The 17,634-nt window shown below is 37.6% G+C and overlaps 1 protein-coding gene across 4 annotated transcripts in view; it reads right to left on the minus strand.

Annotated features, from left to right (window-relative positions):
* Window positions 1-1,270: 1,270 nt before the first annotated feature.
* ITPRID2 (ITPR interacting domain containing 2) overlaps window positions 1,271-17,634 on the minus strand; it is a 39,229-nt gene continuing 22,865 nt past the window's right edge. The window contains exons 11-18 of one of the 4 annotated variants that reach the window (XM_031035207.2): window positions 15,929-17,140; window positions 12,923-13,000; window positions 12,716-12,843; window positions 12,178-12,328; window positions 10,861-10,914; window positions 9,684-10,148; window positions 3,128-3,245; window positions 1,271-2,412 (exon numbers count right to left, since the gene is read on the minus strand). In XM_031035207.2, the coding sequence (XP_030891067.1) occupies window positions 3,141-3,245; window positions 9,684-10,148; window positions 10,861-10,914; window positions 12,178-12,328; window positions 12,716-12,843; window positions 12,923-13,000; window positions 15,929-17,140 (2,193 nt within the window). In that variant the 3' untranslated portion in view covers window positions 1,271-2,412; window positions 3,128-3,140. Of the gene's footprint in view, window positions 2,413-3,127; window positions 3,246-9,683; window positions 10,149-10,848; window positions 10,915-12,177; window positions 12,329-12,715; window positions 12,844-12,922; window positions 13,001-15,928; window positions 17,141-17,634 lie in introns of all 4 variants that reach the window. The other 3 variants (XM_006726928.2, XM_006726929.3, XM_006726930.3) reach the window with 3 other exon arrangements.

Here is a 17,634-nt window from a genome sequence, read left to right on the forward strand (position 1 = left end):
TCTTTACCTTATTTTACATGTACTTCACTGCATCCTTATTGTCCTCTAAAAAAGTTGAAGTGTATTGTAAACCTAAAACTGCTCTAAAAACATGAAGTGTTTTTTTTAGAAAGTTGAAGATGGCCAGCTGAGCAAATAGTCTTAACTGATGTAATGCATATTTTAAATGTTACTGAAATTCAATCGAACGTTCCTAGAGGAACAATATGTACTCAAGTCTGAGTAGCTGCCCAGTTTTGTCCATGGTATATCACTCACGGTGACTCCCAAATTCCAAACCACCATTTCAAGATTCTTTTTCTTCTTTGCCTTCTTTCTTCAGGCTCTGAGCACATGTGCAAGCTACAGACAACTTGGGTTCTTAAAAACAGTTCTTCATCATGCACGTAGGAACTCAAACTCAATTTATACATTCTGAATAACCTTTACTAATATTCTTGACTATTTGAACCCCATCCTTTCCACTTCCCATTTTTTAAGACTTCACACAAACCACATCTTCTTGGTAAAGACTTCTCTGACCACCCAGGCTACACTCTCTCAAGTTCTTTTTATGATTCTTCTTCATATTTTTTCATTTGGTACTTGTACACTTACCCATATAAAAAAAGATGCCTTCTCTCTCTCATTCATTTCTACATTAACAGGAGCTAGCATGGTGGCTTTTAAACACAAAGATTTAAAATGGAGAAAAGGATGAAACTCTAATAGTGAAGTTCACTTTATTTCATTTATACACCAGAGAAATGATCTGCCCATTGGTTTTGTCTATTACTGCAACTGTTACATCTCTAATTTTGATTATCAAACTCTGGGTATCTTGTATTGTCAGAATGAACTGTAAGTGGCTACAAAGCTGAACAATTAAAATCACTGATGCCTGTATTACTTTTAATATGGGGTGCCTGGTTTATATGTATCATTACTATTATATTAGAATCAACTAAATTGAAAAATTTGACCAGAGAATAAAACGATACTTTAATGTCTGCTCTTTGGAGTTTAATAGTACATTTTAAAGGAAAGTTTTATTTGGCTTCAGATGGTAATCATTAGGACCACAAAACTAGATGAGACCAAGAGGCATCAGTACAAGCTCTTTCTCCAGGGTGGTCTGGTCTTAACTGTATTTTTCAAAGCATCATAGAAGCCTCTCCAGGAAAAGGGAATATCAACCTATTAGGTTATATCCAATTTTTTTGGACCTTGTTACTCATCAAATCTAATCCAAATTCTTCACATTGTAAAGAAAGAAACTATTAAAAAGATGTTAGGCAAAATAAATACTTTATTGTTTTATTTTTAGAAATCAGCCTTTGTGTGATAATTCAAACATTTATAAACCTTTTAGATATTCTTTCAAAGAATATTGTTAACATCTCAACCACCTTTGATTAAAATTTCACACAAAGAAATATAATAAGAGTTGAAAATTATAAATGCTAAAGGAATAATTCTAATAAATTTGGTTGTTACTTTACACATTTATTTAATACATACAAAACCAAATAGGAAACCACCTCTTTCCCCCCCCCCAAAAACAAGAAGTTCTCACTGGTTAAAACTGAATTAAAACCATCTATTATGAGGAGAACGAATCTAAATTACTTCCATTTTGAAAAACAAAACCAGCTTATTCATTTCTATCCATTCAAGTCAGAGGTCCCATTATTTTGGCAATACTCTACTGTTTAGTCTAAAAGAAGGAGAAACATCTCCTTATAAGAAGTCTGGACAATGCAAAAAGTATAGTGTTTAACATAAGGCTTATTTCCAAAAGAAAAATACTACATAAGCTATAATAAAATTACATTTGTCTTGGTAAAGTAACAATGCTTACAGTGTAAGAACATTAAGTAGTTGTAGGTAACCTCATACAATTCTATCCTACTGCTATTAGTAACCTCCTCAAGAATTAAGAGCAATTTTTACAACAGAACAATTTTTCTTCTTGGAAGTGACACTAATTAATAGCAGTGGAGGGAAAATCATTGGTTGCTTCAAGCTCAAAAAATGAATCAGTTATTGCACAGTAAATACCTCATAGAGGTCAGTGTTTTAAGAAGCTAGTCTGAAGAAATATGTTATTTATAAGTTGGTTAAGTCTGGAAGTTTTCAAGTTTTAAGATTAATTCTATATAGGGAATCAATTGGAAAATATTGACATACAAATAAATATTAGGCTTTTCAAATGGCTACAGTTTTGGTAGTTTAGAAAAGAAATAAAGTCAGCAAAGTGCCTAAGTTTCTATGTACGTTTTTAAAAAAGATATGCGTAGAAGAAAAAACATTGTACACTGTATACAGTAGCCCAGCTCAGCAGCAAGTATCTTCTGAAGCACAAGTAACACCTCCACCAGTGTATATCATTGATAACTCCAACATCGCACAGCCAATAGGATCCATGCCAACCTTAAAAAAGAAAGAGAAGGGAGCATTAAACATTTTTCAAATATTAGTGTTAAAAGGTTCTTTAAAAGGAGGATGAGAATCTTCTCTAAATATGTATATACACATATGTATGTGTGTGTGTATATATATAACATCCTTTTTTATAAATTATGATATGATTACATATGGACCTATAGAATACTTTATTTTTTTAAAGATTTTATTTATTTGAGAGGGAGAGAGCAAGTGAGAGCACAAGAGCACCGGGAAGGAGAAGCAGACTCCCCGCTGAGCAGGGGGCCAGATGCGGGGCTTGATCCCAGGACGCTGGGATCATGACCTGAACCAAAGGCAGACACTTAACTGACTGAGCTACCTAGGCACCCCGGGATACTTTTCTTTAAAAGACAAAAAAATTAAGAAAGATACTAATAATTTGTGATTAATTCTCAATCTTGGTCCAATGGTATCAAAATGATGTTTGGTTTGCAAGTTCTGATTCCTTCAATTCCAGTATTTATTTACTATAATGAAATTTCAGTAAAATAACACACTATCGATAATCCCCTAGAGGTGAGTATTATGAAATTTGACTTGCTTGCACTTCCAATAGGGCTGTATGAGTTTTTCACACTGCAGGGTAACCTATTATATATATTCTAAAAATTAAAAATTAGCCAGAGAAACAATCCTGGGTACTAAGAAAACAAAGCATTAAAAACTAAGTAAAATTTACCTATAAATTCCATTTAATGACTATCTTGCTTAGAATTAGATGCTTTACTTGAAGATACCGCTGCCAAAAGTCCACTTACAATTTCCCGTCTGATTTCACCAACAATAGACTCTTTAATCTAGAATGGAAAAAGAGAAAAATAAGAATTCAACAATAGGACTATAATCTACTTTTCCTGTTTTCAGAAAAACAACAATAGCATTTAATTCCTACAATCAGCTAAGCCATAGAGAAACCCTCTTGTAAACCTTCATGAAATATAGAGAGGTAGTGAGGAATCATGTCCATCTATCCTCAAACCCAGGTCAGTGTGTGGTCTGGTGTAACTCAGATAATTCCATTATAAAATAACATCACAATTTTTTTTTTTTAAAGATTTTATTTATTTATTACAGAAAGAGAGATAGTGAGAGAGAGAGCGCACAAGCAAGGGGAGTGGCAGGCAGAGGGAGAAATAGGCTCCCTGCCAAGCTAGGAGCCCGACGTGAGGCTCAATCCCAGGACCCTGGGATCATGACCTGAGCCGAAGGCAGACGCTTAACCGACTGAGCCACCCAGGCGCCCCAACATCACAATTCCTAAGTTGAGAACATCAAACATGTTATTTTATAGATTAAAAAACTTCATTTGCTCCATGACACAAAGTAACCAAGAAGAACTGACTAAATGTTAGATTCACTTTCATGTTTTTTATTAATGTCTATTTTTGTATGGTCATCAACAGTGTACTTAGTGTTCTCATTGTTAAGAAAACTCATTAGTGGCAAACTAGTATATCGGTATATTGCCTGTTTATACCAACTGAAAACAAAGTATCGAAAGAAGGTGTATATTGTTCGAACCTAACACGCACATTTTAAGTGGAAAGAAAAAATAATTTAGTATAATTTATTTTAAAACATGAAAAATATCCTCTAAACCACAAACTCTAAAGAAATAAGTTTTTCTTTAGTTGTATGGTAAAGGCTTGTCACCTGTCTGAAAATTTTGCTTCAGATAAAGATATACAATCTTACTTTATTGTTGGAAGAGGCAAACAGACTTAGGGGCAATGATAATTCCATCAAGATTTTCTTTTCCAGATGCCCAGACACTGCACATGCCTATCCATGCCTTTTTCTCTCTAATGATACAGCATCACCTCCAAATAGCTCTTTGTGAAGGCTGTAAATGTGGATTTCCTGAAATAAACTGATAATGTCTTCCCAAATTAGAACTTGAGACACTTTCAAGCAGCTTTTAAAAATTCTACATTTCCACAGTTTCCTGTCAGCCTGATCTATTTCCTAAAATGTTCCTAAGTACATCCTGAACACATCTCAATTGAAGTCTTTCCAAAAATGGCTCTGTAGTAATCTGTCATGCAAAACCGGTACATAATACCTAGATTTATACAGAAGTATTCACAGAAACAAATGCTCCTTAGCTACCTACTATCTATATTGGAATATATTTAAATAAATACAGACTTCTCCTTTTATCTTCTACCAATATTTCTAAATTTTAAACATCAGGAAAAGTTTTTGACTTTCACAGTACTTCAGATTTATTTTTAAATGAATATGTGTTGGATACAAATATTATGAAAACCAGAATCTCATAGCCACAACACATTATAAGCACAAATACAATGTGTTGAATCAGAACCTTTGCAAATCTGTTATTTACAAGAAGACAATGAGTAGTATAGTCTTCCCAGTCCTGTTATTCCATGCAATGTGGCAATTTTATTAACTCTCATCATTCTTTATCATTCAAAAAATAAAACAGAAACCAAAAAGTATTCTCTACAAACCAAAAATGGGTGCCAACATTTTCTGAGGGTACGGACATTACTGGAATAAAGCATAAAAGAAGCATGGCCAAGGAGGATGTTATAATCTAGATGGGCACAAAATGAATACTGTTTCATAAAATATTAAGAGGAAAAATAATGTATTAATTTACTAAAACATAAGAACAGAGAATAAGAGACCAGTATGGGCTACAAGAGGAAAAAGTAAAAACTTCTCAGAGAATGACAGACCTTAAGAAAATAAGGGCAACTTCAGGTCACAGTGAGGAGAAAACTGCAGCAAGAACACCTCGGAAGAGAGGGGAGCAAGAAGGAGTGTCACCAACAGATGGTTCCCACCAGGGAAAAGGAGCCTGGACTAGGAAGGGTGAGGTCAAATGGGGAGTGTTGTGCTGTGAGCTACTTCAGGGAGAGAACTGGGTCTCACTTATCAATGTATCCTGGCATAAAGTGCTCGATAAATGTCTGAATGCTTGCTCTGATGAGAGAGAGAGAAGCGATACAGAGCAAAGGCATGAGAGGGAGAGAGAGACAATATCTGACACAAAAGTAGAAAAACAAAGGATTATAGACAGACTAGCACTGAAAACAATAAAATGCCTTTAATAATTTGTTGAAGGAATAAACGTATGGACAAATAAATTAGCTCCCAAGTCTCACATGCTACAGGGAGGATGGAAGGATTAGGAGTGAGAAAACTCTATTGGGATGGATGGGAAAACTGCCCTTATGAGCAGTTTCCACAAAGTGGTACAGGCTGAACACAGACTTGAATGAGATTAAGAAAAGAATGTTCACTGGCAATAGAAGCAGTTCTTCTATTCTGTTCCAAGTCTGAAGTGTGGGTTAACAGGCATCTACTGAGTCGTGACTTTGTGGCAGCCATTAGATCAAGCGATCACTGAAAGAAATTATAGTAAGAACACAGACAAGCTACGTATTTACCAAAATACATGTTTAAAGCATGTCAGATGGACTGTAATAAAGATACTAAAAGGCATGAACCAAGCCTAGGAAATTCATTAAACAAAAAAGAACTCTCTAAAGACAAAAGCAATCTATGTTTATTCTTTGATGTTTAATTCTGCTGATTTGCTTCTATGGCACTTGCTCATTTATTCTATTAAGTAATCTTTTTAAGTAACTGTAAACAGTTTCAGGCCACTGATTATATACATCACAGACCACCTGGGCAAATTCTAAGAGTGCAATTTTTCCCCACTACAACATATACAATCTGTGCAAAAGTGGGTTACCTTTAGTCTGACAAAAGCTTTGTTATTGAATGAGTATACTAAACATTTGTCTGAAAGGACTTCCAGAGTTCTCCTTCGAAAGAATTCTACTGTATTAACACATTATAATGAAAGCATACTTTTTCAAAACTTCACATATGGTGAAATGATGAAAACAAAAACCTGACAGACATCATTGTGTTCATGCACCCATGCGTGCAGTTAAGAAAACGTCCCTGAACGTGTCTGCCAAACATGCTTAATCCTCACCTGCAAAACATTCAACCCAAGCTTAAGTCCTGCCGTCCTGAGGAGTGGCTTTGTTAATGGTGTCAGGGTCACAGAATTTACTGGAAAGGCAGGGTCTAATTTAATTTTCTTGGTAGCTGATATAATAGCTTTAAAAAGCTATTCAGTACCATGTGTATTTAAGCAAAAAGATTATGGATTTGAAATGAATGGCATCAAGACTAACCTGAATTTTATATATTTTGTAAACTAAGTTTAACAGAACACCCTTATAACTGAGCTAAGATAGTATCAACACATTATTTTTTAAAATTATAATTGGCATTGTACTAACTCATCTAATAATGTGTATTTTTTTAAGTGCTTCAAAATAGTTTATTTTCTTAAGTACATCAAAATTCCTCTTAACACTTTGTTTCACCTATATACTCTGCTTGGTAAGTCCTTATCTGTAAATAGCAAAAGGTAAATGTTAAGCCCAACTTCCTCCAAACTATGCCAAATGTTGAATTAGGGAGTTTCTAACGAACAGGTTTAGTTACAAATTCTGAAAAATTCCTCAAACATTTGCCTTGCATGTCAGTTTAAATGTCTTTGAAATTATAAAATCTTTCTTGTTTTATGGGAGGTTCTATATAAATGATCAAATACTTCTCTAGGACCAAGAAACAACCATCTTTTTTCTATATGCTATGTTCTATCAGCCAAAGAATAAAAATGTTCTGGTCTAGGAATGCTTTACTCCTTGGAAATTACACACAGCACAAATCAGACCACCTATTAACAACTTTAAAAATGAGGACTCAAGTGTGCATTAAGGGAATATTCATGCCAAACAAGCAAAATTACGTCAAGTTTTCAAGGAAAACTTTCAAACTAAAGCAAGCTAAAGGGAACACCATATTTCTAGGGGAAGAAAATGCACCTTAAAACTTACTTCTTCATATAAAACTTACTTCTTCATATAAAACTTACTTCTTAATATATAAATATAGTGTGGAGAAAAATAATTACTTAATTTCATGCAACCATTAGTCTTTGATATGAAACATAAAAATGGATTATAATCATCTGCACCTAACCGAGCAAGATGCGTGCACAGAGCCTGCTATACAGTAGCCCGCTACATACAGTCGACTTACAAAAATTACATTTGTGGAACAAATAAATGTATAGAATTAAGACCTTGTAAACTTGAAGCTGGTAATTCAAGTCATGAAAAGAAATTATAAACATGCAGTTTCTTCTACTATAATGCTGGTTTTGAAAATATAAATTTGTCTCAACAGGATTGAAATATTAGGAAACAACTTGAGTATAACTTTCACGTCTGCTTATGTGCAGTATCATCTATAAGAAATACTGGGTGAATACAGATAACTGCGTTCAGCTGAACCTAGGAACACAGTACACAAAATACATATACATTAAATATCTACCAGTTATCTCAGTTCACTGTGTCATGAGCCACACCTACTCACATCTGGTATTAAAACTTTCTGCTGGATTCCATCTTACTCTCCTCTGCTACCTTGCAATACCTCACAAGCTGCAACCCTTCCAAAGTCCAGTTCCACAAGCAAATCTCAGGTATTTTTCAAGATCAAGTACCATATTTATTGCAGTATTTATGTATTTCTTAACCATTTAACATGTATAAAATTGTGCTATTTTTGTTAGGTTTCTATCCTCTTTTAAATATGTCACTTACAAAGTTGTGGTCATGCTCCTAATCCTATTTTCCCCATAAACTCTGTGGTTATTACTGCACCAATGTGCACAGCACAACAATTTTTAGGAATGTATATATATATATCATACCATAGTAAAACTATATTTATTTTTACTGTACTTCTCAAGCTATTATTATGCAGCTATGAATGATGGCACCTCATACACATGAACTAATCTCTGGACCCAGAGTATCAATGGCCCATTTGAGAGAAGATTCTGGTCTGCTGCCACCATTCTTGACCTATAACCACTACAAATTTGTTCTATGTTACTCATAAATTAATTTCAAAAATACATTAGGTTCATATTGCTGAATTTACTGGAAATATGCAGATTAAAAATAGGGAGCCACTGACCCTAATTTCTCTGGCCTATTTTGACCTTTTCTATTTCTAAATTCTTGAATACATTATATTACATGTTTTTTTGTGTAATTTTTTGATTGTTTCCTGAATTAGTCTTATTTACACCTTTCTACTTGTCTTTTTTTTAAAGATTTTATTTATTTATTCGACAGAGAGAGACACAGCGAGAGAGGGAACACAAGCAGGGGGAGGAGCAGAGGGAGAAGCAGGCTTCCCGCGGAGCAGGGGGTCCAGTGCGGGGCTTGATCCCACGACCCCAAGATCATGACCTGAGCCAAAGGCAGACGCTTAATGACTGAGCCACCCAAGCGCCCCTCTACTAGTCTTTAAGCTTAAGGATTTCACATCTTATATGTATTTTTCTTTTATCCCTTACAGAGCATCATACTCATTAAGACTCTTATGAAGTGATTTTTTTTTTTTTTAATGTATAGGATATCCCCATTTTTAACCAATGGAAAGATTCTTTCTCATCATGGGTTTTAGTATCAGTGGGAAAGAACTAAGGATAATTATGGTTCTTCCTTAGTTACTCTTAAGAGAATAGATTGAAAAAAAAAAAAATTCAACATGTGTAATTTTTATCCTGTGCACTCTATTACATTTTGTACCCAGACAAAGTGTGATTTGGGAAGAAAAGGAAAAAATTAAAAGTCATCAAAAATTTTGATCTGTACTCTCATTTTTTAAATGATATATATATTATTCCTTCTTATTGCCTGATCCTAGTGTCCAAAACAGCTATTTTACTAATTTTCTCAATTAACTTTTGACCTGTTGACTACTAATCTTCTTAATTTTTTGCAGTCCTTTTGGTAACCTAGAACTATGGTTAAATGTTTCCGGTTTACACATTGCTATCACCCAGGGTAAACCTTCTTTTCATTCTGTATTTCTATCTTTGAACAACTTCTATATATCTCCACTATCCACTAAGCCAAACAGATCAAATTCTTTATACTTATTATTTCACACTGGAGTATAAAATTTGCAGAAATGCCATTAGAAACATATCTTAATAGACATGAGCTAGCTCAATGGGAAAGCTCTCTGAAAATTTAAAAGCTCTCTGAAAATTACTGAATACAGTGAATCAAAGGATTATCTTATAAATAATGTTCAAATAAAACCTCCTCCAACACATACTGCCAAATAAATTAAGCACAGATTTCACTCACCTCCCGTATGACTTGCTGCAACTCATCTTGCTCCACATTTTTATGCATTTCTCCAGCAGTTGGCATTAATGGGGTTTTTCCATTCCCTTCTTCCACTTCAGATTTAGGTCCCACAGCCTCCAAGACTTCTTCAGCTGCTCCAACTTCCTCAGAACTTTCCACATCTGGAGGTGTCTGAACAGAGCCCATTCTAGAAGGAGCAGTGGGTGTTAGGGCCACTGATGCTCGGAATACTTTCTTGCTTGGTACCAGATGGGTCTTAGGTTTGCCCACTGAGTCACCAGAAGGTACTCCAGTTCTTCTATTAGCATGAGATGGACCAGAACATACAGAAGATGACTCTGATGTTGCTTGGGAGAACACAGATTCTGAGCTTTCTCCAGGAGGAATTTCAAATCCCATTTCTCCAAGTCCCATGCCCAATTCAGACTTCAGATAGGACTGTTCCCGCATCAGTTCAGTGACCTGGAAGTCAGAAAAATTGGAATTCTTCTCTCTTGAAATTAAGACTGGTAGTTAAAAGATTAAAATTCTAGTTGTGATTACTGCCAAAAATCACTTAGCTTGTAAAAACATGATTCTAATTCATTCATTTAGTAACTACTCAATTTCATTTGCAAAAATGTAGGAAAATGTAAATTCATGGTGAGACAAAGCCATAAAATACATAACTAGACTATATGGTTGGACAAAACTTTACTTGTTATTGTATGGGTGTCCAAATTACTTGTTAAGGAATAGTAACTAGTGAAAAACAAAATAGCTAATCATAATGCTTTGGCACCCAAATTAACCACTTTCTTTAAAATATAATAAAAATCAGACTCTTGTTCAAAAAGTAGTCACCTTACAAATCCAACTACCTAAAGGACCTGGAAACAGACTGTGAAAGCATATTTCCTCTGGAGCATAAATTAAATACTTTTCATAATGCATTACATTCTTTACACCATAAAGATAAATCACCACTGCAATTAACTGGCTTTCTAGTGGCCTAAGATGGCAAAAGACTTTCAGAAGGGCCAAATTCACTTCCAATCAATTTAGCTACCATCCAATTCTGTATTTAAAAACAAAAACATTTCATCTACACTGGAAAGATTGTGTGTTTATGAAATGTTATTATCATTCCCTTCCCCAGTGATTTGAAAGGAGAGAGGCTTACTGGTTCCATTACATTCAATGGAGAAGGGCATGACAAGTTATCAGCGCTTCTACTGCCACACATTCCCTGAAAAAATAAGAACAATATATATGTATGTATGTATAAATTATTTCTTCAAAATGCAGGTGTTTCACAATAAAATGAATTGGCTATTTATTGCCCTGAAACATTCTTTTATGTCACAAAGGTCATTCTCAACTGTCATGGGATCCCATAAAATGTGTTAATTCTGACTAAAGGTTCACAGGAGATGTTCTGATTCTCTGTTGTCACCAACAGGCATTTCTCAAAATAACAACTGAAACCTTTTATGGAAAAAGATACTCACCAGTGATAAGTGATAGTCTCACTCTATGCTACACATATATATATATGTGTGTAATACACATTCTTATTCTACTGATTCTTCTCCATATAGGTGCACATGTATGTGTGTACGGAGTCATCTATTGTTAAGAAAATCAAGTATGTGGTTCAAGTAACAGAAAAGTTCACTATTTCAACATTTCAAAACTGTATTTCATGACTGCAAAGATAATACCAAAAAATAATCAACTGCTGAAGTTTAAATTTCACTCAAAGAAACATTAGAAGTTTGAAAAGTGATACAAAACAAAGTATTTTATTCTCTTGGCTGTATGCATGTTTTCTGCCTTTAAAAAAGATCTCATTTAATTCCTTAAAAAATATAAAGACTGGCAAAGAATCCAAAATAAAGGAAAAATTTAAAAGGAATAGTTATTTATTCAAAGGCAAGAAGGGGAAAAAAGACTGAGTGAAATACATATTTATGTTCTTGGCAGTTAGTTACAGGCAATGATTAAAATCTAATTAGTCATATATTAACCCACTATCATTTTTCCTTTAAAACTCCTAAAATTTTGTATTGCTCCTTATTCTTTATTAAAAAAATATGATTGGGCGCCTGGGTGGCTCAGTCGGTTAAGCGACTGCCTTCGGCTCAGGGCATGATCCTGGAGTCCCAGGATCAAGTCCCATGTCGGGCTCCCCGCTCGGCGGGGGATCTGCTTCTCCCTCTGACCCTCTCCCCTCTCATGCTCTCTCTCACTCTCTCTCTCCAATAAATAAATAAAATCTTAAAAAAAAAAAAAATATGATTAAGATTTTTCAGTATTTTTCTAAATATAATAAATAAGAAAAGAATCACAACTTGCACATTCAGCTGATCTGTGGGAAAGGTTCCTTAAACATTCTGCTTGCCTCAATACCATTAAAATGTTTTAAAATTAAGGCACTGGTTCTGAATGATCTGGAACACGATACATAAGTCCTAAGTGAAAACTGCTGACAAGCCCCAAGGCGCCATACCATGAGGGCTGAGGAGCGGAAGGGAGAAGGCATGCGCACAGCGCGGAACTGCTCCTCCAGGGCCAGCAGGCGCTCCTCCAGCTGCAGTTCCAGGTCCTGAAGTTCCATGCGGACTGAATTTCTCAAACCCTGAAGCTGATCGACTTCATACCTATCGGTGTGATGAGAGGCACAAGGTTGAAAAAAGCGGTTTGGAGATTTCACATTCACCACTCTCTCACAAGCCGTTAGAAGGTACTGAAATGGCCAGTTCTAAAAATTAGCACGACAGCAACTGCCACAGGTGTGACCAGTGGGACAAAGGGTCTTTCTTCCTCTACCCTCTCCCCCAAATATTCCAGACTAAAAAACAGATTACAACCGCCACCTTCCTTAATACGTGAAAACAGTTTAATTGGTAAAACACTATGCCTAAGTTTATTTACAGTGATTCACAAAATAAAAGGTACACAGCACTAGACATAAAACCAAAAAGGTGACAACGCTTTTTTGGAATGAAAAATATTTTGAGTTACATTAAGACAAAATGAACTTTTACCTTTCCTCCTCAGTCATATGATGATAAACCATGGTTTGCTGACGCAGCATTGCCAACTCTAAATCCATCATTTGCGTTCTAAATAAATTCAGGCTCCGCCTCATTACCTGGAGTTCCTGAAAAGTATTCTAAAATAAAATATGACAAAATTATACTTCTAAATCACATAAATTACTTTGTAACACAAAGATCTAAGTAAGAACTTACTTCATATAGAGGTAGAACAGATGATTTCTGAGTACTATACACAGCAGCAGCAAGATCAGGTCCTCTCGTCATAGGGTACTTTAAAAAAGTGAAAGTATGATTACAAATCAATGTTAAAGTGGTTACTTCCAAATTATCTAAGGTGTTAAAAAGGTGGAATTTGGGACCTATACAGTTTTCTCTATGAGGCAAAAAACAAAACAGAACAAAAAATAACCAACAACAACCAAAAAAATCCCACTTCATTTTGTAAGCAGGAACCAAATCAGTCCTCAGTGCCACCTAGATTACCCCTATCTGTTTCAGGTATAAGTCAGCCTATATGGAACATGTATCATTTCAATCTATGCCTTACAGAACTTCCCTCTTGCCTTGAGAAAGTAGAAAACAAGAACAAAACTAAAAAATATAGAAGTGATAGCAAATTCTGAGATTACAGGAAATTACTGAGTTGGCCGGAGAGAGTAGCAAGCGGTTATCATACTTATTCATAGACATTTAAGCATCCACTATATGTCACTATTTTAGACAGTGAAGAAAAAAGACAAAAGGAAGACAAAAGGCATTCCTAGCCTTCAAGTGTTCTCATGGTGTAAGAAAAAAAAAAGAGAGAAGTGAGAAAAAACTTACAATGTTGGGGTGGGGGAGGGGAGTGCTATGACGAAACATACAAAAATCTAGATTAGGTGAATAAAGGATCCCAGCACTGGTGACACCTGAGCTGAGCCTTAACAGTAAACAGCACTTGGTCAGGCAAAGAAAGGCAAGGGCAGGGCATTCCAGGTTCAAAAACAAAAACAGTGGCATTTGTAACAACAGACACCTAGGAACACACACCTACTTAGAGGCCTGCGTGCAGTCCAACACAGCTGGTGCACACACACAAAGAATGAGACTGGAGAGACAGGCAGAGACCAGGTCAAGAACAGCATCTGTCTCCTCGGGGTTGGGGAGTGGTGAGAAGATTAATTAGCTGAGTTACTGATGGGGCATCCAAGAAGAGATGACCACACCCAGAGCAGAGTAACAAGCTGGTCTGGAAAGGTGCACCATGAGGGTGTAGCAGGACAGAGCCCTGGAAACCCCGTGTTTCACATAATGACAGCTGAAAGGTTGGATATCTCCCTCACAGATAAAACTAACTACGATTTATAAAGAGGAAGAAGAAATACCCACATTTTGGTTAGACCAGAAATCATTAGGAGACAGTTGTCATAAGAATAAAATCTATATTTAAAAGAAGTTATACTTGGGGCGCCTGTGTGGCTCAGTCCGTTAAGTGTCAGGCTCTTGGTTTCGGCCTAAGTCATGATGTCAGGGTCCTGAGACGGAGCCCCACACTGGGCTCCATGCTCCGTGCTCCGTGCGGAGTCTGCTTGAGATTCTTTCCTCCCCCCTCCTCCTCCCTGCCCTTCTGCCACTCCCCCCATGCTCAATCTTTCTCTCTCTCTCTCTGAAAAATAAATATTTAAAAGAAGATATACTTTACTACATAACTTAAGAAGTTGCAACCTGGGGCGCCTGGGTGGCTCAGTCAGTTAAGTGTCTGCCTTCGGCTCAGGTCGTGATCCCAGGGTCCTGGGATGGAGCTCCGCATCTGGCTCCCTGCTCAACGGGGAGTCTGCTTCTCCCTCTCCCTCTGCCCCTCACCCCCACTCATACTTTTTCTCTCGCAAAGAAATACAATCTTAAAAAAAAAAAAAAAAAGGCTGCACCTTTCGGGGAGCCTAGGTGGCTCAGTCAGTTAAGAGTGTGACTCTTGGGGCGCCTGGGTGGCTCAGTCGTTAAGCGTCTGCCTTCGGCTCAGGTCATGATCCCAGGGTCCTGGGATCGAGGCCCGCATCGGGCTCCCTGCTCCGCGGGAAGCCTGCTTCTCCCTCTCTCACTCCCCCTGCTTGTGTTCCCTCTCTCGCTGTTACTCTCTCTGTCAAATAACTAAAATCTTTAAAAAAAAGAAAAAAAAAAGAGTGTGACTCTTGATTTTGGCTCAGTTTGTGATATCAGGGTCTTGAGATCGAGCCCCACATCAGGCTCTGTGCTCTGTTGTGGAGCCTGCCTAATATTCTCTCTCTCCTTCTCCCTCTGTCCCTCTCCTCCCTCCCTCTCTAAAAAAAAAAAAAGAAGTTGCAACTTTCATTTTTACTTTCCTAGTGGCTTCCTGTCTATTATGTCATCATAAGAGATCTGTTACATACATTCTAAGCCTCCTGATTCCTAGCTGAACACTGTGATCATTACATTACACTGCCATTTTCATTTCCTCACTGTCTAAACACAAGTAGCTTGGAGAGAGATTTAGGAAGGAAATGTGAAATGCAAACCTAAAGACAATTATTTTCAAAGCTTTTTTGGGGAATTATTTCCAGCCCACTTAACGTATCTGAGAGCAATAATTTTAAAAGTGACAAGACACACAGACTATCCTTATTCAAATTCACACTTTACCTGATTTTTTTTCTTTTCTGGAGTAGTTCCAGTCTCTGAACCCAGTGGAAGCAGACTCGTTCTGTGCCAGGAGACCAGCACCAGGAGTCAGGAGATGGAGGGGAAAGCTTAGTCAGAGAGCATGAGCAGAACCAGGAGAACGCACGGCGACACAGAAGCTGAGGGGAGGGAAGCTTAGAAAGGAAAGAGGCGGTAAACACAATCAAATGGCAGAGAAAAAGAGAGAAAGTATTTGAGAGTGAAGATTTTTTTAATAATAGGGACAGCCTAAGAAAAAGACCATGGAGAAGAGGCTAAAGAAGGGAGGCTATCTAATGAGCAAAATATCTTCTCTAGAAGGGAGGGAGATTATGAACAGAGAAATCAACCTTGTTCAGGACTAATTACAGCTACTCCCTTGAGACAGGAGGACAGAGTATAGGAGGAGGGCAGGTACCCATAAGTTTAGGCATGTAAGAAAATGAAGCTGAAGTGGATCACGCCTGATGGGACTTAGTTTCTCAGTGAATTAAGAGGTGCTCAGAGCAATAAAAGAAAAAAAAAGGTATTTTTTTCTCATACCTGTGAAAGATTCTGCAGTGAGTTTCTAATATCATGCAATACTCTTCGCAACTGCATTTCGATGGCAGAAGGAGGGTTCACAGAACACGCTCGGTAAGGGTAGGCAGCATGTCTATGCGAGTTAGGACACCCAAAAGGGGCAGTGAAGGCACTACAGGTGGTGCCTGATATGCTGGGAACACTGTGAGTGCTCAGAGTTCTCATGTGCTCACACAGGGGCCTCTCCTGCCACTCGGAGTGGACAGAGTGAAGAGAACAGGCGGACTGAGATACAGGTGCTGGAGCATACAGTGAACAGGTAGGAGTCCTTCGATGATGGCATTCCTCCGGCCGGTTCACCTCGCTCTGAGGGGCTTCTTCTTTCTTCACAGGTGACGGAGAGATGAAAATAGTGGATTTAACTAAAGACTGACCATCATGCTCGATCACCTCTTTTCCTAATTTCTGTTCCTCTTCAGGTGTGTACTTATAGGTGAAGGAAGGTGGACTGCATCTGGTCTCCTTTCCTGGGGACAACCGGACATTGACAGAGGATACAACTCTTACTGGGCTCAATAAGGTGGTTGGTAAAGACTGAGACCTTCTTAGAGGATAGCCAGCTTTTGCAAATAAGTACCTCTGTTTTAAGAGATCTTTCGATTTTATCAAGCTACGCCCTACTCTTTGATGAGACAGACTGCAAACCTTCATTTGAGCTCTTTGCAAAGCTGTATTAACTCTGTCCACAGAAGAGGGAGGCCCAGTTGTGTTTTCTGAGCCCTTCTCACTGCCTTTAGCTTCGAGAGAAGCCAGTGACTTCAGAATATGGTGTGTGGTATAGTGGGCAAATTCACATTCACTGCTTTTGTCCACATCACTTTCAGCACTTGCTTCCCTCAGCAGGTCCCCTGGCTGTGCTGGAGACAAATCCTCACTCGTTTCAGTAATCTCAGTAATGTGATCTCCTGTGCTGCAGGTGGGCTGCGTGTTTCCTGCATTCTCCACAGTCTTGCATTGGGGAAAATCCTGGCTATCTGGCCTTTTCTTAGCAGCAGCTGTTGCTGCCTTCTCTCTTCCCTTTGGGAGAGGGACGAGAGACTCCTCCTCCGATTCATTAAAATAAGGCTGATCTTGTGCTGTTGGTGTGACAAGGTCTTCACCAAATGAGGTGACTGTTGTCTCACTATCACAGCTATCAGCGCTACTCCCCATGGCCTGCAAGGACTCGGGAACCTGTGAAAGGAAAACACGTAGGAAGATGAAGAACTCAAATGGTAAGTATCATTAACAACAAAAATACCAACTGATGTGATCCCTCTGTATTTTCAGGGTCTCCCACCTTGGTTAGGGCCCTGGTACTAATCAAAACTGCTTTTCACTGCCCCTAATTGGCAACCCCTCCACTTTCCCACAAAGATTATTCCAGAACTTTACTATTTTTCATAGGTCCCCATTTCCTTTTCTTCCAACACATGACACTGAATCACTGAGAAGATGGACAAACGTTTCTTAACTTTCTTCCCTAACATCTACAAATGTTCCCATACCTCTCCCCACTCCTCTCTGTTCTGAAAGAAAACTGTCCTTTTTTTCAAAGCTAATCCTCCAATCTGTGCGTCCAGTCACATCCTCTCCAGGACTAGGTATCACTTCACAATTTTATCCCGGATTTTTCTGCCTCTTAGAGGCAGACTGTCCTCTTAGAGCTCTTTCCCTTAGCCAAGCAA

The sequence above is a fragment of the Leptonychotes weddellii genome, chromosome 3 (assembly GCF_054177405.1).
Source record: "Leptonychotes weddellii isolate Sample4059 chromosome 3, ASM5417740v2, whole genome shotgun sequence".
NCBI lineage: Eukaryota > Metazoa > Chordata > Mammalia > Carnivora > Phocidae > Leptonychotes > Leptonychotes weddellii.